At 52.2% G+C, this 21,118-nt stretch overlaps 8 protein-coding genes across 8 annotated transcripts; 5 read left to right on the forward strand and 3 right to left on the reverse strand.

The window, feature by feature from the left end:
- Window positions 1-166: 166 nt before the first annotated feature.
- Window positions 167-5,647, forward strand: BD324DRAFT_591960 (glucanotransferase domain of glycogen debranching enzyme-domain-containing protein). Its single transcript, XM_022013808.1, has 9 exons — window positions 167-598; window positions 642-808; window positions 856-2,016; window positions 2,053-3,946; window positions 3,986-4,631; window positions 4,673-4,869; window positions 4,912-5,115; window positions 5,157-5,246; window positions 5,295-5,647. The coding sequence occupies exons 1-9, from the start codon at window positions 368-370 to the stop codon at window positions 5,502-5,504; spliced, it is 4,800 nt and encodes a 1,599-aa protein (XP_021870021.1). The 5' UTR covers window positions 167-367; the 3' UTR covers window positions 5,505-5,647.
- On the reverse strand, window positions 5,648-8,006 carry BD324DRAFT_629407 (putative phenylalanine-tRNA ligase). Its single transcript, XM_022016209.1, has 13 exons — window positions 7,680-8,006; window positions 7,474-7,623; window positions 7,323-7,415; window positions 7,138-7,253; window positions 6,997-7,089; window positions 6,811-6,939; window positions 6,639-6,754; window positions 6,364-6,598; window positions 6,222-6,313; window positions 6,096-6,172; window positions 5,987-6,046; window positions 5,834-5,934; window positions 5,648-5,775 (listed from the first exon to the last, which is right to left on the reverse strand). The coding sequence occupies exons 1-13, from the start codon at window positions 7,986-7,988 to the stop codon at window positions 5,676-5,678; spliced, it is 1,671 nt and encodes a 556-aa protein (XP_021870022.1). The 5' UTR covers window positions 7,989-8,006; the 3' UTR covers window positions 5,648-5,675.
- Window positions 8,007-8,031: 25 nt separating this feature from the next.
- Window positions 8,032-10,685, reverse strand: BD324DRAFT_682050 (hypothetical protein). Its single transcript, XM_022019136.1, has 9 exons — window positions 10,509-10,685; window positions 10,239-10,450; window positions 9,935-10,192; window positions 9,427-9,895; window positions 9,077-9,387; window positions 8,741-9,028; window positions 8,391-8,700; window positions 8,248-8,343; window positions 8,032-8,193 (listed from the first exon to the last, which is right to left on the reverse strand). Exons 1-9 carry the CDS (start codon window positions 10,660-10,662, stop codon window positions 8,063-8,065), a joined length of 2,229 nt encoding a protein of 742 aa, XP_021870023.1. The 5' UTR covers window positions 10,663-10,685; the 3' UTR covers window positions 8,032-8,062.
- Window positions 10,686-10,751: 66 nt separating this feature from the next.
- On the forward strand, window positions 10,752-13,460 carry BD324DRAFT_509600 (hypothetical protein). The gene is made up of 2 exons (XM_022012960.1): window positions 10,752-11,632; window positions 11,682-13,460. Exons 1-2 carry the CDS (start codon window positions 10,921-10,923, stop codon window positions 13,403-13,405), a joined length of 2,436 nt encoding a protein of 811 aa, XP_021870024.1. The 5' UTR covers window positions 10,752-10,920; the 3' UTR covers window positions 13,406-13,460.
- Window positions 13,461-13,657: 197 nt separating this feature from the next.
- On the forward strand, window positions 13,658-14,395 carry BD324DRAFT_651810 (Mss4-like protein; the record flags this gene model as incomplete). Its single annotated transcript, XM_022018395.1, has 5 exons — window positions 13,658-13,736; window positions 13,807-13,877; window positions 13,947-13,998; window positions 14,088-14,186; window positions 14,271-14,395. The coding sequence occupies 5 exons, from the start codon at window positions 13,658-13,660 to the stop codon at window positions 14,393-14,395; spliced, it is 426 nt and encodes a 141-aa protein (XP_021870025.1).
- A 185-nt stretch (window positions 14,396-14,580) lies between these two features.
- On the reverse strand, window positions 14,581-16,584 carry BD324DRAFT_651811 (flavin monooxygenase-like protein; the record flags this gene model as incomplete). The annotated part of the gene is made up of 7 exons (XM_022018396.1): window positions 14,581-15,549; window positions 15,600-15,729; window positions 15,774-16,125; window positions 16,172-16,202; window positions 16,254-16,282; window positions 16,346-16,480; window positions 16,542-16,584. 7 exons carry the CDS (start codon window positions 16,582-16,584, stop codon window positions 14,581-14,583), a joined length of 1,689 nt encoding a protein of 562 aa, XP_021870026.1.
- Window positions 16,585-16,780: 196 nt separating this feature from the next.
- Window positions 16,781-18,578, forward strand: BD324DRAFT_629429 (CDF zinc transporter). The gene is made up of 13 exons (XM_022016210.1): window positions 16,781-16,932; window positions 16,990-17,030; window positions 17,079-17,093; window positions 17,147-17,160; window positions 17,196-17,220; window positions 17,272-17,292; window positions 17,334-17,541; window positions 17,598-17,713; window positions 17,776-17,875; window positions 17,918-18,040; window positions 18,090-18,169; window positions 18,215-18,267; window positions 18,325-18,578. Exons 1-13 carry the CDS (start codon window positions 16,860-16,862, stop codon window positions 18,524-18,526), a joined length of 1,071 nt encoding a protein of 356 aa, XP_021870027.1. The 5' UTR covers window positions 16,781-16,859; the 3' UTR covers window positions 18,527-18,578.
- A 563-nt stretch (window positions 18,579-19,141) lies between these two features.
- Window positions 19,142-20,962, forward strand: BD324DRAFT_629447 (hypothetical protein). The gene is made up of 5 exons (XM_022016211.1): window positions 19,142-19,850; window positions 19,911-20,101; window positions 20,153-20,235; window positions 20,287-20,411; window positions 20,471-20,962. Exons 1-5 carry the CDS (start codon window positions 19,439-19,441, stop codon window positions 20,911-20,913), a joined length of 1,254 nt encoding a protein of 417 aa, XP_021870028.1. The 5' UTR covers window positions 19,142-19,438; the 3' UTR covers window positions 20,914-20,962.
- The last annotated feature ends 156 nt before the right edge of the window (window positions 20,963-21,118 follow it).

A 21,118-nucleotide genomic window follows, 5' to 3' on the forward strand; every position in this document is an offset into this window, starting at 1 on the left:
GGTGGATGTGCATCTAGACATCTATCTCGTCCGTCGATCCCCCCTCGCCCCCCCTCCGCCCCCGCTCGGCCCGAAGAGGGTTGTTCCAGCAAAAAGGGTTTCAGTTCTCCACGTGGCTGCCACACTTCGTCTCGCCAACTACGTCACGGGGCTTGGAATGGGGTTTCTCTTCCCTCCTCGACCTGTTTTTTTGGACGGATGCGTCGCGCACATGCTGTCGGTTGTTTGACCTGCTGACCCATTCTTCGCTCATTCGTGTCACACATCTCTCATCAGAGGATACATCTATCTCTCACTGCACGATCTCAGGTGCTGTCGGTCCTCTCTCTGTCTGTACAGCTTAGTCAGACTGGGTCTTCGTTGAACAATGTCTTCTATCAAGGCAGCTCTCAACAAGATCACTCCCGGGTCGATCGAGATCCCCCCTAGAACCAATGGTCATTCCGCCTCGTCTAATGGAGTAGGAAGACGTACTCCCAAAACACCCCAGGATGAAGCTCTTGCATTCTTTGGGAGTGAACAAGGTCATCAAGGAGAACCCATCCAAGTCTGGGAGCTCTCGCTCGACGACGATGGAGGTCCGGGTGAAAACAAATCGGTGTGTTCTTCTTCCTTGAGGGCTTGGCTCATCAACGTCCTAGTACATCCGTCTACCGCCTCCTATCCGGCCCTATGTCCTCAGACTCTCTCTGCAGCCCGGTACGCCGTGCACACGCAATGGGGTATTGAAGAGTGACTTCCCCATGGACGGAGGTGTCTTTAAGAGAGGTGATTGGAAAGAGCGAAAGTTGCCCAACGACGTCAGCAAGTGAGCCAGATGGATCTTGTGCTGAGGTATGTGGCTGATTCTCTCAGACCGATCCAAGTAGACTTGCCCATCTCTGCGCCTGGTGCTTTCTGCTACTTCATCGAGTATGATGGTCCCAAGCCAGATTCCCCCAGGGTCTCTGGACGAAAAGGATATTTCAATATCGATCCCATCATCACGCTCCCTGCTCGGGCTCCGTTCTTCCCCAAGGGTACCATCCCTCCCGATCCACTGAAAGACGAATCGTCAGGGACAATCCTCGACAAACCCGCCAAGCTCACTCTTGATGGTCTGACTATCTTGTCCGTCCTCGCCAAGTGGATGGGCAAGACATCCGAATGGGATAAAATCTTCTCAGAGTCCAGTCGAAGAGGATATAACATGCTTCACTGGGCGCCTCTTCAGCACCGTGGCAGCTCAGGCAGTCCATACTCCATCTTTGATCAACGCAAGTTTGACCCTGTCTTTTTGGAAGATCCCAAAGCCGCGGACGGGGGCATGAAGGAAGTTGAAGCTGTCATGCAGAGGGCCAAGGAGATATACGGGCTCGGTGGAGTCACCGATGTCGTGCTGAACCACACTGCATGTGATTCGACATGGCTGAATGACCACCCCGAAGCTGGATACTCACCTCACAACACGCCTCATCTCGCCCCGGCCGTCGAATTGGAGAATGCTTTGCTCGATCTTACCGCCAGGCTCCCGACTTTGGGATTGCCAACCACCTTGAACACTTCTAGTGATCTTGACAAACTCGTGCCACACATCAAATCTGCCATCGATGAAGCGAAACTCTGGCAATACTACGTTTTTGACGTACAGGCCTCTGTCAAAGAGATCGCCTCCAGTCTCGACTCCAAATCTGCCAAATCGTGGTCAGGCGATGCCGTACAAGGCAAATCTTTGGACGAACTGGCCAGGACTGTCAAGTCTACCAGAGGCATGATCGAGAATTTCCGAGCATACTCCGCTAGATTCTGTACCAAGGTCGACCCGGCCGTTGCCGCTGGATTCATTCAGGCCGCTTACCCAGGCGAATCATCGACCGACCTCGCTAGCAAGTGGGGCAAGGTACTCGATATACTCAACGTCGATCTGTACGCTGAATGCAATGACGATGTCAAGTCTGCTGTGGATGGAATCGTAGGCCGACTCAAGTTCACGAGATTGGACGGGCACGGACCAAAGCTGGGCGAGATTAATGCAAAGTGAGCGGATATTGCGAGCGGTGTACTGACCTGCAGGCTCCCTCTTGTCGAGAACTACTTCACACGACTACCTCAGGACGAGCGAACCGCCAAGCACCCGAAAGCAGCCCTCTCCTTGGCAAACAACGGATGGATGTGGGCTGCCGATCCACTGAAGAACTTTGCCGAGTATCCCTCTAAAGCATACATGCGAAGAGAAGTCATCGTATGGGGCGACTGTGTCAAGCTGCGATACGGATCTGGACCAGAAGACAATCCCTGGCTGTGGGAACACATGACGTCTTATGCGGAGGACCTCGCATCCATCTTTGATGGATTCCGACTTGACAACTGCCACTCAACTCCTCTGCACGTCGGAGCCGCCATCATCGATGCTGGACGAAGAATCAACCCAAATCTGTATATCATGGCCGAGCTTTTCACCGGTAGCAAAGAGATGGATCTCAAGTTCGTCCGAGAGCTGGGAATCAACTCGTTGGTGCGAGAGGCATACAACGGTGACAATGTCAAGAATTTCGCGGATCTTCTCTACAACTTTGGAGTTGGCAAACCCATCGGGTCGATGGACGCGGTATGCTTGTCATCGACTGAAGAGTTGCCTCCTCTCGTTGGCAAAGGTGTGCCTCGACCGTGCACTATCACGCCACTTTCAGGCTCGGCACCTCATGCCGTCTTCTATGATGTCACACACGACAATGAGACGCCAAATGCTAAACGTACGGCTGAAGACGCTCTCTCCACTGGGGCCTTGGTTACTTTCACCAAAGCTGCGATTGGCTCCAACAAGGGTTTCGATGACCTGTATCCCAAATACCTGGACCTAGTACAGGATAATAGGCCATACGAGATCCACCCCGATGGAGATACTGGTATCGGCAAGATTAAGCGAGTCTTAAATCACTTGCATACTGAGATGCTAGAGGGAGGATTCACCGAAGGTCATGTCCACGAAGAGGGAGAATACATCATCATTCACCGTGTTCACCCATACGACCACAAGGGTTACATGCTGGTCGCACACACTGCCTTCAGAGGCTTCTCAGGTCGTGGATGGGTCAAGCCTGTAAAGTTGTCTCGTACCAAGATCAACTATATTCTCGGAGCAACCATCAAGATCGATAAATCCGGATGGGACAAGGACGCCTCGATCCATCGCGGTTTCCCCAGCAAGCTCGAAGAGATCCCTACGCCAGTCATCCGCGAAGGTCACGACGGTGATGGTCAATACACCGAAGTCATCGTTCCCGACTCCTTTGAACCTGGTTCTATCATGCTCTTCAAGACAGACATGACGCAACTCGCTACGGACTTTGACTGGAGATGCACATCGTGTGCTCCGCAAGTCATGCAGCATTTGAATCTTATCGAACTCAACGCCTTGCTTTTCCGAGCTGATGGTGAAGAGAAGGATGCCACCGGCGGAGATGGAACGTACACCATCCCCAGCTATGGATCGTTGGTCTACTGTGGTCTCGAGGGCTGGATGCAGCCTCTCCGCGAGATGGTCGCGAGCAATGATCTCGGCCATCCTCTTGCTCAGCATCTCCGCGAGGGAACCTGGGCCATGGACTACATCATCGACAGATTGGAGAAACAGAAGGGCGATCTTCCAGGTCTCTGGGCCCCTGCGGCGTGGATGAAAGCTCGGGTCGACATTATCAAGGAGACCGTCCCTTCATACATGCGCCCAAAGTATTTTGCGATGTACATGTTTACCATGTACAAGGGGGCTCGGAAGGCGGTCATGGAGCAAAGCTCAGACTTCGTCTCGTCTGGACACACCTTCATCCAAAACTTGGCGTTGTGCTCGGTTCAGATGCTTGGTCTCGTCAAGAGTGCAAGTTTGTCGCCTGCGAAACCGGTTCCGAGTCTCGCTGCTGGTCTACCACACTTCACAGCCGGATGGGCCAGATGTTGGGGTCGAGATGTGGTGAGTCTATTCTGAGATGACCGATCCTGAGCCTTTCAGTTCATCTCCCTCCGAGGTCTGCTATTGACGACCGGCAACTTCCCCGCTGCACGAGATCACATCCTCGCATTCGGTTCCACTTTGAAGCACGGTCTGATTCCCAACCTGCTTGACTCTACTCGTACTCCGCGGTACAACTGTCGAGATGGACCATGGTGGTTCATTCAAAACATTCAAGACTACACCGTCATGTGCCCCAATGGTCTTGCAATTCTTGATGAAAAGGTTAAACGACGATTCCCGGCAGACGACACTTGGGTCCCTTGGGATCATCCTCGCGCCTTTGACTATGAGAGCTCTGTTGCCGAATTGATCCAGGAGATTGTTCAGCGACACGCGGAAGGTATCGAATTCCGAGAGTACAATGCTGGACCCAACCTCGACATGGACATGCGGGATGAAGGTTTCAATCAGAAGATCTGGGTCGATTGGGAAACTGGTATTATATTTGGCGGGAATCGATACAACTGCGGTACTTGGATGGACAAGATGGGATCTTCGGACAAAGCTGGAAACAAAGGTTTACCCGCTACACCGCGAGACGGAGCTCCTGTCGAGATCACCGGGTTGCTCAAGAGCACCTTGACTTGGCTTGACAAGTTATCAAGCAAGGGCAAGTTCCCGTTCAAGGGTGTCCAGGCGACTGGTGAGTTTAAAAAAACTGCGGACATCAATTGAACATACCAGTCAAGGGCGAGAAACGCCAAGTCACCTACAAGGAATGGGCAGATCTGCTCCAGAAGAACTTTGAGAGGTGCTACTACGTGCCTTCGGACCCTTCTGAAGACTCCAAGTTTGACATCAACCCGGGTATGGTCAACCGCCGTGGTATCTACAAGGATGTCTACGGCACGCCAAAAGATCGAGAGTGGTCTGATTATCAAGTGAGTGGAGGTCTCTACAGCTCAAGCTCACCATTCGCTCAGTTCCGAGCCAACTTCCCTCTCGCAATGATCGTCGCGCCAGAGCTATTCCACCCCGAACGAGCCATGGGAGCACTTAGACTCGCGGATGCTGTCCTGCGTGGACCTCTGGGAATGAAGACTCTGGACCCCGGTGATTCGCAATACCGACCGAACTATGATAATTCCAACGACTCGACGGATCAAGCAGTCGCCAAGGGCTGGAACGTAAGTTTGGGTTTGTCAGTTCATCTGCTGATATTCAATAGTACCACCAAGGACCCGAATGGGGCTTCCCGTTAGGTTGGTTCCTCATGGCCTGGCTCAAATTTGATCGAATCGCTGGTGCTGGCAAGAAGGTTTGTCTGAATTTGTCGAGGTGACAGCTGACTGATCGCTCGCATCAGGACCCATCCGTTACCATGCACTATATTTCCAACATTATGCTCAAACTCGCTGAGCACATCGAAAAGGATCCTTGGCGTGGTCTGCCCGAATTGACCAACGAGAATGGCTCGTACTGCTACGATGCTTGTGACACGCAAGCCTGGAGCGCAAGTACCATCCTCGACGTTCTCGAGGAGATGCACAAAATCAACCAGTCAGGGAAGGCGTAAAGATTCTTAAAAACAATTAGATCATGATTAGATTTCCTTTTGCTCTGAAGGGTAACGGTGGATCTTAGGCTGGGTGGAACTTTTGGAGATTGTGGACCAAAGCCTTTTCTATTGAGAAAGTCGCCCATGCATAGCATCCTACATGTCCCAACGCCTTGATGAATGAACGCGCTAGTCGTCTCCCTTCTCCAGCCGAACAGCAGGACGAACCTTTACCTGAGCCAGATCGGTCTTGTGACCGACGAGTGTGCGAATGTCCTGGATCTTGTACCTGATAAGTAGAGTGTGAGCGCGAGAGACACTACGCAATTCTGACAAAGACGGCTCACTTGATCATGGTCGGACGCTCCAGGGACATGCCCCATCCAAGAACCCTGACACCCTTGGGCAGTCCCATGGGTTCCAGCATTTCAGGTCGAAACATTCCAGACTGTCAAGCGGATCAGTTGGGATTCTATGAAGCACGCTACGACCCGACCCACATTCGCAATCTCGATCCATTTCTTGTGGCCTTCATGCCATGAGAAGACTTCCATACTGGGCTATCGAGAAGTCAGCTTGGGACTTGGTAGGTCACAGAGCCAAGCTGACCTCGGTGTAAGGGTTGTAGGCCGGCTTGAATCTCAGCTTGTGGTTGCCAGTCTTGGCATAAAACTCCTGCATGAAACCTACGGCGCGGATCAGTCAAATACCGAATGACTTGGCTGATCGACTCACCAATGAGATCACCCAAGGTGATGTTGTAGTCCGCCACCACACCCTCGACTTGGTGAAATTCTGCCAAATGAGTAGCATCCGCAGTCTCATTTCTAAGCAGGAGAGTGAGCAATTACCACGGAACGCCTGGGACCTAGCTTACCTGAAGACACGATCGATCGAGAACATTTTGGCCGGCTTGAACCCGCCCGGTTGGTTAGCGATCTTGGCTAACATGGCGGTAGAGACTGAGGTAGTATGTGTACGCAGGACCAGTTTTTGTGATTCAGTATCTGAGAAAGGCGCACGGTAACCAATGGAGCCGTATCCGCCAATCTCGTGAACGTTTCGAACTCGTTCATAGTATTGACGTTCAGGTTCCAGGGCCTGCGGCGGGTCTGCAGATAGTCAGCGCCTCGCTCAAAGTCTGACTCTAACCTTTGATATAGAAAGTGTCCTGAACTTCGCGAGCTGGATGTTGTTGAGGGACGAACATGGCGTCAAAGTTCCAGAAACACGACTCGACGAATTGATTGGTGGGCATCTCGGTGAATCTGACATTGATCGATCAGCCTATGGATCCTCCTGCAAGCTGGGAATGTCAATTCACCCCATCTCAAAGAAGATGTTCCGGAATTCTTCCCGGACTTTGAGTAAAGGATGTAAGGCTCCACCTTCTGTTGGCTGTCCAGCAGCGGCAAAATTGTACAGCTTGAACGAGGCGTCTTTCCAGGCGCCGCTGGGACGTTCGTCAGCGATGATATGGCACCAAAACACATCGCTGTCATGCGCTCACCTTTGCAGCATCTCCACAGTCAGATCTGTCTCTAGCTCTTTGACCTCGGTCGCGAAATTCGGGCCCTTCTTCACCGAGTAATGTATATGTTTTCTGGTCAGGAATCAGCTCAAGGACACAGGGGCCAGGGAGTTGACTCGCCGAGGTTGAATGAGCTTTCGCTTCTGTAGATCTTTGACGACGGATTGATCCTCCAGATTCCCACTCGTCTGGATCGTTCTCAATTGATCTGCCGTCTCATCGACAGGAGATTCAATCTGATCCCATGTCAGCTTACCCGACCCGGCCTGAACCTGGGGGGGGGGGGGGGGGTTTTGAAAGCTCACCGCTCGGACAAAACCTGAGCCCTCCTTTGCTATCCATTTGTTCTTGAACGCTTTGCCCTGTCCGACCTTTGCCGCTTCATCACCAACCAATTTCTATCGCGATTGCATCAGTGAATTCTACCTCAAACCCTGCCGCCGATCCCATTCTCACCTTGAGCTCCGGGACGCCCACAGGCTCTCCCTGACCTTTAGCAGGTAATGCCGCCCAGACTCTGTACTCGTGTGATCCAGATGCAGCGATTCCTGATCCCTCTGGCGTAGTCTCGAAGCTGGTCGTGGTGATCTGGGAGTATTCGATCATCTAAGAAAAGGAGATCAGTGTCCATACCCTTCGTATGAATAGTTTCCCCGACGCACTTCTTTGCTCGCCAGACTACCCAAGACTCCTCGCACTAGATTCTGCTCATCTGAGCCGGCCATTCTCACTCCACCACATTCAATCTCTCTCGTATCTGGTATCTCGGCATGCTTGTCGAGAGTCTGGAGAATGGTAGCCTGCAGATTGTCTGCAGAAGGCAGAGTGGCGGTCGTCATGGCGGGGTTCCGTATGAAAAAGGCAGTAGATATCTGAGAGCCAAAGAAGCCTGAGCTCCTGTCCGAGATTCGTGACACTGTAATGGTAGACAGAGCTCGACTTTTGGATATGCTGGAAGATCTCTCGAACATTTCGCCCGAGAACCAATTCCGACTCAGTCACACGGAAGCAAATCTATCGTTACGGTGTGGGCATGCATCTGCTATTATCCGCTTGCGATGTCCAATGCTATACTGGCATGCTTCCCCTCACGATCATGTATCTCTAATACAGTTATGAGTGTTATGCAAGGTATATGGAAGGCTAAAAGGGACCAGTATGCAGCGATCTCATCGTCTGCTGGGGTGATTAGCGGAGAACACCTGTGGCAGGAACAGTGGTTTGGCTCACAAGCTGTGCTTCTGTCCGGTAACACGTAGCAGCGGACAGCCACAGCGCGCTCTAGCAGAGGTGTGGGCACAACAGAGAGATTTCCAGGTTTATCTTCTGAATTGGGTCAGGGTAGCTGCACTGTGAAACGTCCCGACACTCACCCGTAGAAGTGAGGAAGGCCCGGCTGGCAAAATGGCTCCCTCGGCCAGATGAACATGATTGTACAGTCCAGGAGCCAGCGGAAGACAAGCCAGTATAATCCGCCCTCGATCTGCCGTCATCATCGTCGTCATCGTCACTGTCATCGTCATCATCTTTGCCGTCGTCATGAACCTTGCCCCCGATCGGTTCCAAAGCTGCCAGAGTAGCATCCTTCCGACCGGTGTTCATGTTGACCTGGAATTCGACCAGGGCATCCCTCGGGAGCTCCTTCGCTCGGACGAAGATGACTGGAGCCTTTGTACATCCAAACTGAGTGATATGAGCTTTCGGAACTCATCGCATGACCAACCTCTTCGGCCCATGAGTTCCACGCTCGACGAATTTGGCTTATACTATCTTGGCCGCCAGCGTCTTCACGTCGAACCCACCAAACGGTACAGTTCTCGATCCATCCATCCCAGCCTCCGCCTGTATTATGTCTGCTGCGTAAGACTTGGACGATCCGGCGGACATGCTGCAGGGCTAGGATTGATTGATGCAGATAAGGGGATACAGAGGCGTCGGGGGCCGTGGTTGGGATCGTAAGGGAGGCAGGTAGAAGAGGGATCTGGCCGGCGATGTGCAAGCGACCATTGACCTGGGTTCTCTATCAGACTGTGTCGCAGAGGTAGAGGTAGCGACGTACCTGTACGGCTTGAGAGTAGGGACCAATATTTGCAGGTGCCCAATAGCTCAAACTTTGGACGTGAAGCGCTTGTCGAGAGCCAATAGGGCGAGACATATCCCCTTCTTGTGTAGAATCAAAGCCAATGATCTCGACTGCGATCCGCTGCCCAGGCGGGAGTGGGACCGCGACGGTGGCTCTGGAGGGTGGTGAGGTCCCGAAAAATGAGACATATGCGGCATTCGCTTCGGCGAATAGAGACATGGAAGAGAGGAGTAGGGTGACGTGCGCGGAATGAAGTTGCAGAGAGAGTGAGTTGGAGGACAAAGTTGCTACGTCGCAGTCAGCTGAAGGATTACACGCACACTCACAGGAAAGTGATTCGAGGCAATCAGCCACGTCGTCGCCAACTGCATTATGGCTATCTACCGGACCTTTGATACTAGCGGCGAACCATCTGCCCCGTCTTGCGAATCGCGCTTGTTGAGTACTAGACGGCGTATTTACTGCAATTGGCATTGGTCCGTCTTTCGATGAACTCGCAACTTGGACGTCAGAAATCCCATCGAGCAGGTCTCGACTCTGATCGTCCAGACCGTCACTGTGGTTCGGTAGATCCAGCAAACGGCGCAATTCCGTAACAGTTAGACGTTTCCAACCGGGTTTATCCGCCAGAGTGGCTCTAGCAACTTTGAGATATGCCACTGTGAATGGCTCTGGATCCGTAATGACAGTGCTAGACTCGACAAAGTTGAGCGTCTTGGAGAACAAGGGCGAGTCGATAGTCAATGTTTCATATTCTCCTCCTTCGCCAGCGGGATGCGAACCGAATCGTTTTTCCTTGTAGTGCCATAAGACTTGGCGCACATCTCAACTCACAAGTCTAGCCAGTAAAGGCTGCACCTCCCTCAGAGGTTTGCCAACGAGATCTTCGCCTAGACCCTCTCCTGCAACTTTTACGATGATAGGTTCGAGTCCGCTACTAAACATGGAATCCAATAGCGGCATTTGAGCCATTTGCCAGAGGTACGCCAGAGACACAAGACCTAGACGCTGGCACACATGTTCTATCCGTAGACGTTGATAGTTTGATAGGATGGCTCCGGAGGATAATGCCGTTGCTTCGGGATGAGCGGTCTGCCTATCATGAGCTCAGAGACCTGTCCATATGAGATATACGCACCTTCACATCCTGGAGCAGTGCTGTCAAATCTTCTGTCTCATCACCCGTCACGCCTGATTCACGGCCACCTGTGATCTTACTGCCATATTCTGGTCCCCGTTCCACGGCTTTACCTTTGATCACCCGTGTATAGAGTGGTAGGTCCATGGATTCCGCTATGAGCGGCAAGAGGCGAGTCCCGACGGACTGATAGAGATGAGAGTCGAGCTCATCTAGAATGGCTCTCAGCACCGGCTCAATCTACCTTGCCATGTGCCCATGCCTACTCACCTATCCCATCTTCCGGTGTCAATGTTGCCAATGCCACTATCTCATGCCCGTTGGCTACGCAATGCAAGAGGTTAAAGCAGCTATCTTTGCCACCGGATACAAGTCCAATGACTTTGTGCTTGACTCCTGGGAGATTGACATGGTTCGCAGACATCGATATGTTCACCTGACCCGTCGCTGACTGACTGAGGATATCATTATTTATTTCAGTGATCGAAGCTACCGGACACTATACGGAATCAAATTTTTCGCCAGCACAGGCGGGAGAGGGACTTCTGTGCTCGAAAGTCTTGGATTCATGAGTGGGACATAGACCGTTGGAGGCTAGCTCATCGAGAAATCATCAGCCCTCGTCGGACAGAGGAGATACAGAAGGACCAACAAGACAAAATCATCCGCTGTCTTCCTTGACATGGCGGCCTCCTCGTCACAATGGCATAGTATCAACCCTCATACTCGGCCTCTCTCCCTCTCTATACTCGAGCTCACTCCATTGGCTTTGACACTTTCCCTCACACTCGCCGCTCCGCCTTCTCCTTCTCTTCATCCGTCACATTCTCATCAACCGCATGTCGCACATACCCATAATCATGCTCACGGACCGAAACACAAGAAAAAGTCCAGACATAAACGACACGATAGTGATGATGAATTGACGGCCGTTGAAGTGGATGATGAAGGTCATCAAGTCACTTCCTCGTCGACGGACTTGTCTAATTTCAAGGACCTTCTCAGTCACGGTGTCGTCGTCTCTGTCAACGGTCAGCCTTGGAATCGGATCGTGGCCCATGTCAACGAGCTGGAAGATGAGGCATTAGAAGGCGAGCACGAAGATCAAGAAGAAGCGGATTGGGAAGATGGTGAGCCGGATGTAGAGCAAGAAGGATCAGGTATGGTTCAGAGACGACCGCGGAGGGCTCGTTTCACGTTGAGCGCAAGAGGGGCATTGCATGGGGAGGAAGGGACGTTGCGGAGGCGGAGACAATCTCATGGGGAGAAAAAGGACAAGATCAAGTTGGACAAGGATCAAGCTGTCGTCGTGGTCTATGGTCTGGTACCGGGAACAGAGTATGAGATTGAGCTGCAAGTACTTGGTCTCGCAGGATCAGAAGGCGAACCTATAGGTGAGATTTGAACCCCTTTGACCCAGACGACTGATGTTGCGTGTTTCAGCTTCCAATAGTGTACTGCTTCCTGCATCTCCTGCTTCAGGTTCGGGCGCTCGATCTCGAGCCAACTCGTTACTCGCACGATCACTACCCGTATCTCGCTCCAACTCTGTCAGTGGATCTCGTCCAATCTTGGCTCAACCCTCTGAGGCTTCTCCCGTATCACCCGAACGACCCACACCTCCCGCCAGCAATTCCGACCTACCTCCAACCCCGATACCTACGAATATTCTCAATCCCGTTGATACTCAAGCGGCTCAGATCCGTCACATGGTCGCTGCTGCTCATGCTGAGAAGGACCACCTTCAGTCTCAGATTAAAGAAGCTAGACGTGCTTCTCAGCGTGCCGAAGCAGCTCTCCGATCCGAAATCGAGACTGTCAAGAGAGCCATCGACAAAGCGGGTGCCCTGGATCTCAGAGCAAAGCAAAAGGCTTTGGCCCTGCAAGAACAGGTCAAACAAGGCTGGGCAGGTGCAGAGAACGCGGAGCAGCAAGCCGAGTCATTGGAAAAGGGCATGGAGGCTCTACGGAGTAGATTCGATGATGTCGCTCTTCATGTGGATGATGCCAAAGCAGAATACAATATGGTCAAAGCTGCCGAAGACGAAGTGAGGGAAGCGGATCGTAAGGTCAGGATCGAAGAGGAGAAAAAATTAGCCGAAGTGGTGGGCAAGATTGACAAGCTCAAACTTCGAAAGGAGAAGAAAGAGGCAGAGAAGGCAGAACTTGAAGCGAGATTGGACGAATTGGAGAGGCAGAAAGAGCACGAAGAGCGACGGACGGTCGAGGAAAAGTACGCGAGGCGGTCCAGCGCGTATTGGTGGGATCCTCACGTTCAGAACCACGGGCATGGCTCAGGGGCTCATCACCACGATCACCATGCGAACAGTCGGGGAAGTGCTGGACGTGGATTTCAACCCAGACATCCTTCATACCCTGTTCGACCGACGCACGCTCAGCCTAGTCCGACAGCCGCTTCCTTCCAGCCAAACACGTCTTCACCCGCTTTCGTCCCTGCCGCCCTGTCTGGCTCGCCCGCGCCCAGTAGTCGGACCCCCTCGGGATCCGGAGTCAATGTTAGTGCTGCACCTTTTCAACCTTCTTACGAGACGACTTTGATGCCTCCTCAATTACAACATCGTATCTATCTACCATCCGAACGACCTCGACCTTCACCAACGTTCAACCCTCCTCCATCCGTCATGGCTGATTCAAGGTCCAGCCCGACCACATCCAATGTAACCTCGAGTCCTTCTTTCCCTCCTCTTCCAGGTCATTCGCCATCTCCTGAGCCGACCTCGTCAGGACCCACATTGGCAAGTATCATCACTCGCGCAGTCATGTCGCCTACATCGGCCGCCTTCTCAGGCAATGTGACGCCGACTCAGCCGCGTCCTTCTCCACCACCTTCCACGTCTGCCAATGTGAACGTGAGGCCAGGAGCTGGGTTGCGAACCGTCTCAAACCCTTCGTCCCCTGTTCCTTATGGCTCAAACTCGTCCAATCATTCCAGCGGATTACCTTCTAGGCAGACCACATTTGGACCTCCGCCTGACAGGTCTGACCTCTCACCGGTTTCTGGTTCTGGCAGCGGTCCTTGGGGTTCGAACCACACTTTGACGGGACTTCACCGGACATCAACACCACCTATTGGCGTGCTGAGGTCCAACCACGGTAGAGATAGTCCATTGTCACCTGGGGGAAGCAGTGGAAACGGAAGGCCGTGAGACGTTTGTAGCACAGAGTAGGCAGACTGCATGCATACTGTGCCCTCCATACTTCCCGTTGCCTTGCCGTCCCGGCCGATGGTACGGCCGTCCGGCCTTTTGAAAGCAATTTATTAGATTCCGGCGAATGCCCTTCCGCGTCACGATTCCGGGAGAGCCTGCCTCTCCTCATTCAACATTGCACCTAGACCAACAAGCACTTCCTCCCCAGCATCTATCTCACTACAGACTAAAAGTCCAAACTTGTCCACCATGCACTCGGGTCAATGTCTCTGCGGAGCCACCAAGATCGAGATCAATACGACTGAGGAGAAGCAAATCGCATGTCACTGTGAGCTCTTTTGGAAAACGATTCTGCTTGTGAGATCGTTAGAGCTAAAGCTCAAGCCTTGAGTCCACAGGTACCGACTGTCAGCAGACTTCTGGATCTGCTCACTCGACTAACATTCTCCCTAATCAGAAAGATGTCAAGGTGAGGAGGCGCGCGGGATCCCATGCTCGCCAGGAGACCTTGGGCTTACAATCTGGCGTGTCATACTAGATCACTGGCGATGTGAAAGAGTACAATTCCAAAGCTGCCTCGGGCAACACTGGTGAGTGATTGGATGGCGTGTCCTCACAGAGTCCGAGACTATGCCACGTCGCGTTCACCTTTCATTCATCTTTGTTGAGGTGCTGACAGTCGCATCACTCACGGCTAACAGTGACCCGACCTTTTGCGGCACCTGCGGCTCAGCCCTTGCACACAAGTCCCCAGCATTCGGTGAAGGTATCGCCGTACGTGAGTGATGCTCTCCTCCTCCTTCTTAAAAAGAAGTACTTCAGCAGTGAAGCAAGTCTGGCTGACACTTGGACTTGGATCTAGAAACGGGAAACCTCCCTGATTTCCGAAAGATCCCTTTCGCTGCCGAGCTCTTTGTCAAGGACCGATGGACTGGACTGCCTGAAATCCCTGGAGCGGATCAGGCTCAAGCTATGCCTGAAGCCTGAGTACGAGATTCGTCAAGAATCATCAATCCCAAAGCTTCGAGTCAAGTTCAGTCCAGTTCAGTCCAGTCCAGAAGTCAATCAAGTCTCTAAAGGACAAACTATGCAAAAGTTGCTCTGTGATGAAGTGTAGGCGCTGCGAGAGTTGTTCACTAAGATTACAACAAGAAGATCCGGGATGATCCTGCTCAGATCTTTTCGTCCAACTCTAAACCATTTGCGTGATATATCGCCCTCCTCGCCCCAGCCCATTTCTTCCTGGACCCTTCTCTACCGTCCCATAGTCTATACACGAACGGCGTATTGATGCCGTTCATGATCAACTGATACAGTTTTCGCTCCTTCCACCAGAATCTCCAAGCTTGTATTCCCCATCCAAATCTTTCGTTGACCTCATTGCCAATGACGTCGTTGAGCCAACGTTCCAGTTTGAGTGGTGGCATGGTAGGACGAACGTTACGATACCTCTTCCCCGCCAAGACATTTGCACGATAATTGTCATCGCACCACTCGATACGCTCTTTCAGCGTTGGCAGGGGAAACGCACCTTTCCAGACTTGTCCGATGGCCTGGGAAGATAGGTCAAAGTTTGTGAATTCGATTGGGGCGAATCCACGACAAGGCCCGATGAACGCTAGGGATTCAGGCGATTTGGGCGAGAACAAGTTCATGTAGAGAGAAGGGTATGGTACCTTGTGATCCTCGTCAGTGAGAGCATCCCATTCGGGCGCATTGTCAAGGAATGGACTGGCTTCATCATGACACCAGGACAAGTCGGCGGAATAACCAGTCGCCAAGATGATCACGTCACCATTCGTCTCGAGTTGCTCCGTTCCGTCCCGCGTACTAGGGGTGATCACGCCAGAGGGTGTAAAACGCTTGATTCCAAACAAGTTATGGATCTTGCCGTCTGCCATGCAGTCTATCAGATCGTCCTGAATAGCGGGCGGTACAGCCGATAATGGAGGAGCGGGGAAGAAACCCCATTCGTCCCTGTATTTCGGATTCGTCTTTTTGAACAGGATTTCCGTGGCTTTAGAGCCAAGCCAAGTCATGAAGGAAGGGAACAGCTCATTGAGTCTAGCGCCGGCTATCCATCTCGAACGGGTGATCTGATGATCGACTGGTCTCGATTGGCGACCTTGGAACCGCCGGAGCTGAGTCGTTGTTGATCAGTGAGGAATTAGTCTGAACCACACAAACACACACACCACTCGTGCTCCTGATCTATGCGAGATGTATACTTCTGATGCCGCCCAACGAGTGATACGGCTATGTCTGCGCCCGAATTGCCTAAACCAGCAACGATCACTTTCTTGCCCTTGTACAGCTCAGGTCTGCGCATAAGCCGTAGTATGGAATGCCAGAAGGTCCAACTTACCCTTTGTAAGCCTGAGCATGGATGATCTTGCCCTTGAAGGATTCCTGGCCAGGAAGAAAAGGCACCCAAGCTTTGCCCCACGGTCCATTCGTCACCAGAACCTTGTCGAATATCTCCTCGTGTTCCCCTGACCCATCTCGATACTTCAACTCCCATCGACATGGCGAATCTCCTCTACTCGAGCTTGCCCTTGCGGCATCATCATCTTCATCATGTATAGAGCCAGAACGGTCCGCAGGGGACAAACTGAGCACTGTGGTGCTTAGACGAAAGTACTGCTCCAGTTCAAAATGCTTTGCGTACGACCTGATGTAGTCGGCAACTTGATCCGCCGAGGGGTAGTGAGGGGCGTCTGAAGTTCGGCGTTAGCCTTTGTGAGACTTTGCAACTGGTCGTACCGTCTGGCCATGGAAAGTCCTGAAAAGCAGACTGAGAACGTCTGTTTCAGTGATCTTTGCCTTGATCATACAAGATACACACATAATGCTTACTACCATTGGTCCTGGTAGCTGAGAAGGGAGTAAGCCAGTCAGTCAGCTGCCAGAATTCACAGAGAGAGACGGCGAGCCCACTCTTCAATGCCGTCGTCTGCGTGGGATCGTCGTGATACTGCCATAGTCCTCCTATATGACCGTTCCGCTCGAACCCTGTGACGTTGACAAAACCCTGCTCAACCAGATTCTTGATCGATGTGATGCCAGCGACGCCTGCGCAACGATCGGATTTCAGGCGAAGACGATTCGGCGGGCAGAAAGGTCCCCGGCTCACCTAAGCCGATGACAGCGACTCGGGACCGCGTGACCTCATTCATCGCCTCCCAGCGTCTGGTATGCTCGGGCGCACCCGCTATGCCCCGCTACCTCCTGTGAGACGATGCAAATCCTGTTGCAGGAATGAGAGAGACTTCCCTCCTGAGATCTCGGATCCGAGGAGACATGACAATTACGGCATCATGAGCCAGATAGGGCCAAATTTCAGTCTGTTCGGGATAACATGACCGGCGAGGTACATCCATCCTCTGCCTCGACTGCTCATCTGTATATAGACTCACCTCTGAATCTCTTTACCGAAGAGCTTAAGCACATCATGGTATCACGGACGACTCGGCTGTCTATCGTTCTGGGCGTCAGTATAGCCTTCTTCGGCGTAGAGATTGGAGGTGAAGTCAACCCGACTTTTCGCCGCCCGGAGAGGATGCTGACATGATTGTGAGCAGTGGGATTCAAGACCAAGTCGCTCGCTCTGATAGCGGATGCTGTGAGTCTTATCAGAGAGCACGAATCCGTGGCTGACTAGCTCGTCCAGTTTCACTACCTCAATGTAAATGCTCACTATGCATTGAGGACATCGCTAAACGCCCGGCCGACTCACAGGACGTCATCTCCTAGTAAGCTAGGGACAAGAGTCGCTCGCTGATTGTAGTGCGCTGGCCCTGGTAGCGACAAGGGTGAGGTCACCCCATCTTCCTCTGAGTGAAGTACGCTGAGCGTCATCGCAGCTTGCCAAACGGGCAAAAGGGGTGAGTTTAGACCCTCTGCCATGGTCTCAACGTCTTCTCAGCCTCCAGGTTATACCTATGCTTTTCGGCGAGCCGAGATCGTGGGCGCGTTCTTCAACGCCACATTTCTCTTGGCGCTTGGTGTCTCCATATTCTTACAGGCTATCGAGAGGTTTGTCAACCTTCCAGAGGTCGATCACCCACTATGGGTCCTGATCGTGGGATGCGTGGGACTAGCACTGAACATTGTGTGCATGCTCACTGTGCACGGTGAGTTTGCGGACCCTGGAGAAAGGCGCCAAAGCAGTACTGAGGCCAGCTTGCAGAACACGGTGGTCATGGTCACGGTGCAAAGGCTGGACCGAGCGGCTCTAATGGGGATCAATTGCTAGTGGAACTGAATCGGATCCAAGTTCCAGGATACGGTTTCGCGCGTGTCGATGTGAGCGAGCGAGCGAGCGAGCACCATGGTCCTCAGTTGCGCCATCTGACTAGTGCCCATAGCACTCATCACATAATCATGCAACACCTAAAGATACGCCTCCGGCAAAGAGTCTCGGACTGGCAGGTGTCTTGATGCACCTCATGGGCGACGCCGTGAACAGTGAGCTGCTGACCCTCGTCCCTTCACTGAAAGCTTTCCCAGACGTCGGTGTCATCCTCGCTGCAGCCATCATGTGGCGTTTGAGCTCTGCTAAACGATTTTATGCCGACCCCGCGGCTTCTCTCGCGATCAGTCTGATCATCATTGGAGGAGCCATTCCCCTGTGTAGGTCCTAGGTCCTACCAGGGAAATTCATCGCTCACATCGCCTCTAGCGTTAAAGAGTTCGCGAGTATTGCTAGAAGCGGCGCCAAAGGATCTCGACATCAAAGCCGTTCAGGAGGATCTGCAAACGGTACGTTTGGGTCATTTGATCCCCCTCATGCTGACAACGGCGTAGATCCCCAGCGTACAAGAGATTCATGATCTTCACATTTGGCATTTGACGGAATCGTGAGACTTTTGCTGCTCCCTCCGACACCATTTAGATCACTCCCTGACCTCGTGTAGTGATCTCCTCGCGACGTTCCACTGCAGGACATCTGTCCCCGATATCAAATCGTGGCTAGACGTTGAAAGAGAGTTGAAGTCGTGCCTCGGCGCTTATGGCATCACTCACGTCACCATCTCTCCAGAGCTCGCCACGATGGAAGATCATGGGCCAGCTCATGATGAGATGGATTGTGGAGTTGGCTCGGGATCAAAGACTTGAGCTGGACGTACGTTTGAGTCATGGTATGCATCTATATGTACAAGATCCAGCTGCGTCGCGATTCATGATACCAGGTGGTGCGTCACGCGTCTCGTCGTTCCTCATCTGACGCGTCTCTCCCTGTGGCGTTGTCGTCGTCACGATCAAGGTTTGAGCAATTTATTTGTTAGAACACACGCGTGTGTTTTTACTCATTTTTATTAGTATGACAGAGATATAGCACGGGATGGGAGGAAGTGGGCGCTGATGATGATGAAGATGATGATGGTGGTGGTGGCTGCTGAGTAGCTCGGGGTGGCGTGGGTCAGCAGCAGGGGTACTGCATGGATGGACGTATGGTCAGATGGATGGTCGGAGCGGAATGTACACACCTTCTCTTAACCGCGTCCAAGGCAGCAAAATTGCTAGCATAGTGTCCTTTTCTTTTTTCAATCGTTACCAAGAGCGTGGATCTGCAGGGCCAGCATTGTCCACCTAGAGAGATGCACATATGAGAGAGAGAGAGAGAGAGAGACCCTACTCGGGCTTCACCACGTGCTCCAACAGAGTTCGGGTGATAATAGAAAGATGCACATTGGCATTTTGCATGTGAGATAGGGAAAAAAAAAAACTCGACACGCATCACGTCAACCCTATTTGTCCCATCCAGGTCATTCATTCACTGTATCGTTATCATCATCTAGTCCATCTATCAACGGTGATCAACGAGCAAAAACTTCAACTTCGATACCTAAAGAGGGTGCTCCAAGCCGCCTGGTAGACTAGCGCAGAGGGGGATTAGTTGTGGTTGCTAGGGAAATCTCGAGACTCCCGTTAATTAGTGACTCGGACCTCCCGCTTTCTACTCCTCCTGTAACTTCCCCTGCATCACACCTCGCAACCGTCTATCCCTTCCCCTTCACACCTGGCACCATGGCTCTCAATCACCCTCCACCGCTTCGTCTCATCATCATCGCCCTCATCGTCTTCATCATTGGTATAGTCTCAATCTCTCACCATGAGAGCTCACCGTCCTGGTCGAGGCTGAGTAAATCATTTGTCGACAACCGAGCGTCATCCTCATCATCCTCCTCCTTTTCTTCACATTCTCCCACTTACCATGGCCCTTCCTCCATCTCCTCACTCTCACTCAAAGACTCCAAATCACACGCTCATCACGACACCCTTCCCAAAGTCCACTTGTTCATCCCCATCAACCAGAGATTCGCATACAAAGACGACGTGTTCTGCAAATCTATACAGAGCGCAATTGTCAATGGGTGGGAACCGATCTTGTTCAATTGGGAGTTGATACATGCAGAGCACAAGAAGGAGAAGATTAGGGGTGAGTTTGCGCCGTGCCCTTCATTCTGATTGTGTGGCAGCTGATCACAGACACACACAGGGCTGCAAAAGATCCTATCGTCCTCTAAATACACGTCAAATTTCCACGATGACGACCTGATCTTCATGATGGATGCAGATGTCTGTCTTCAACTTCCCCCACAAGTCCTCGCCAAGCGATTCGTCGAAGAATATGACAAAAAAGTCCTCGTTGCGGCTGAGAAGAATTGCTCACCGAATGGGAAGAACACGGTCAGTGCATGATGCAGGAATCGTGGGATCCCAGGCTCACATCATTCGCAGCACGCGTGTCTAGATGCACCGCCTGCACCTTTGATTGAGGAACTTTTCTGGCTTTCAGAGGAACCTCACGTTTTGGATCTGTCGTGAGTTTCACCCTTCCTGTAAAAAAAGATCCGAGCTCAACGCTCGGGTAGGGAGAAATTGCCCACACACGCCAACTCGGGCACTGTTCTCGGTCGATTCAAGAAGATGAAGAAGTTTTATAATGAGTTGGTGGAATTCATGAAAGATGATCCGTTCACAGACGATGATGATCAGCGTGAGCACTTCGGCTAGCTCAATGTCGATGCTGGCGCCTTGCTGACAATCCTGTCCTAGATCTGTTCAACGAGGCCGTCGCTGATCGTAAAGTCGATCTCGACTTCACCGCCCGACTCTTTTGGCCAGCTGGAGACGATTCTGCCAATTTCATGTTCATGAACACTCCACAATCTGTGCAAGATGACGCAGATCCAGGGATCACACCTTGGGAACTTTATCCCCCACTGGGATGGCATACGCTCTTTGGACATCCACCTGTGGGTATCCATTTCGCAGGTGATGTCAAGGACAGAAAAAAGGAATGGTGGAACAAGCTCTGGTGGGCATCTCATAAACGATTCAGGAGGATCGTTAGGGAACGTATGGATCGAGGACAGGTCGAATTCGTCGAAGAGGATGGGTATAGTCGAAAGACGATCCAAGAAGTGTGTCCCAAGCTGGAAGTCTGGGACTGGGATCTATTGGATACGAGGGAGTTGCATGAGACTGAGCAGGCATAGACTTTTAGGATACCATACGCATCGTCATCCATGTATACAGAGAGAGAGAGCCCCCCTGACCGTGCCGAGTCCGCGGAGCCGGTGCCGGAGCCGAAGGCCGAAGCAGCCCCTACCATATCAAAAGAAGTGGTAAACAAGGAAAAGATTACGTACTACAGTATGCGTATGCTGCGCTGCGCGCTGGGGGATCCACAGCTTCTGGGTG

The sequence above is a fragment of the Kockovaella imperatae genome, assembly GCF_002102565.1.
Source record: "Kockovaella imperatae strain NRRL Y-17943 chromosome Unknown BD324scaffold_9, whole genome shotgun sequence".
NCBI classification, from domain to species: Eukaryota; Fungi; Basidiomycota; class Tremellomycetes; order Tremellales; family Cuniculitremaceae; genus Kockovaella; species Kockovaella imperatae.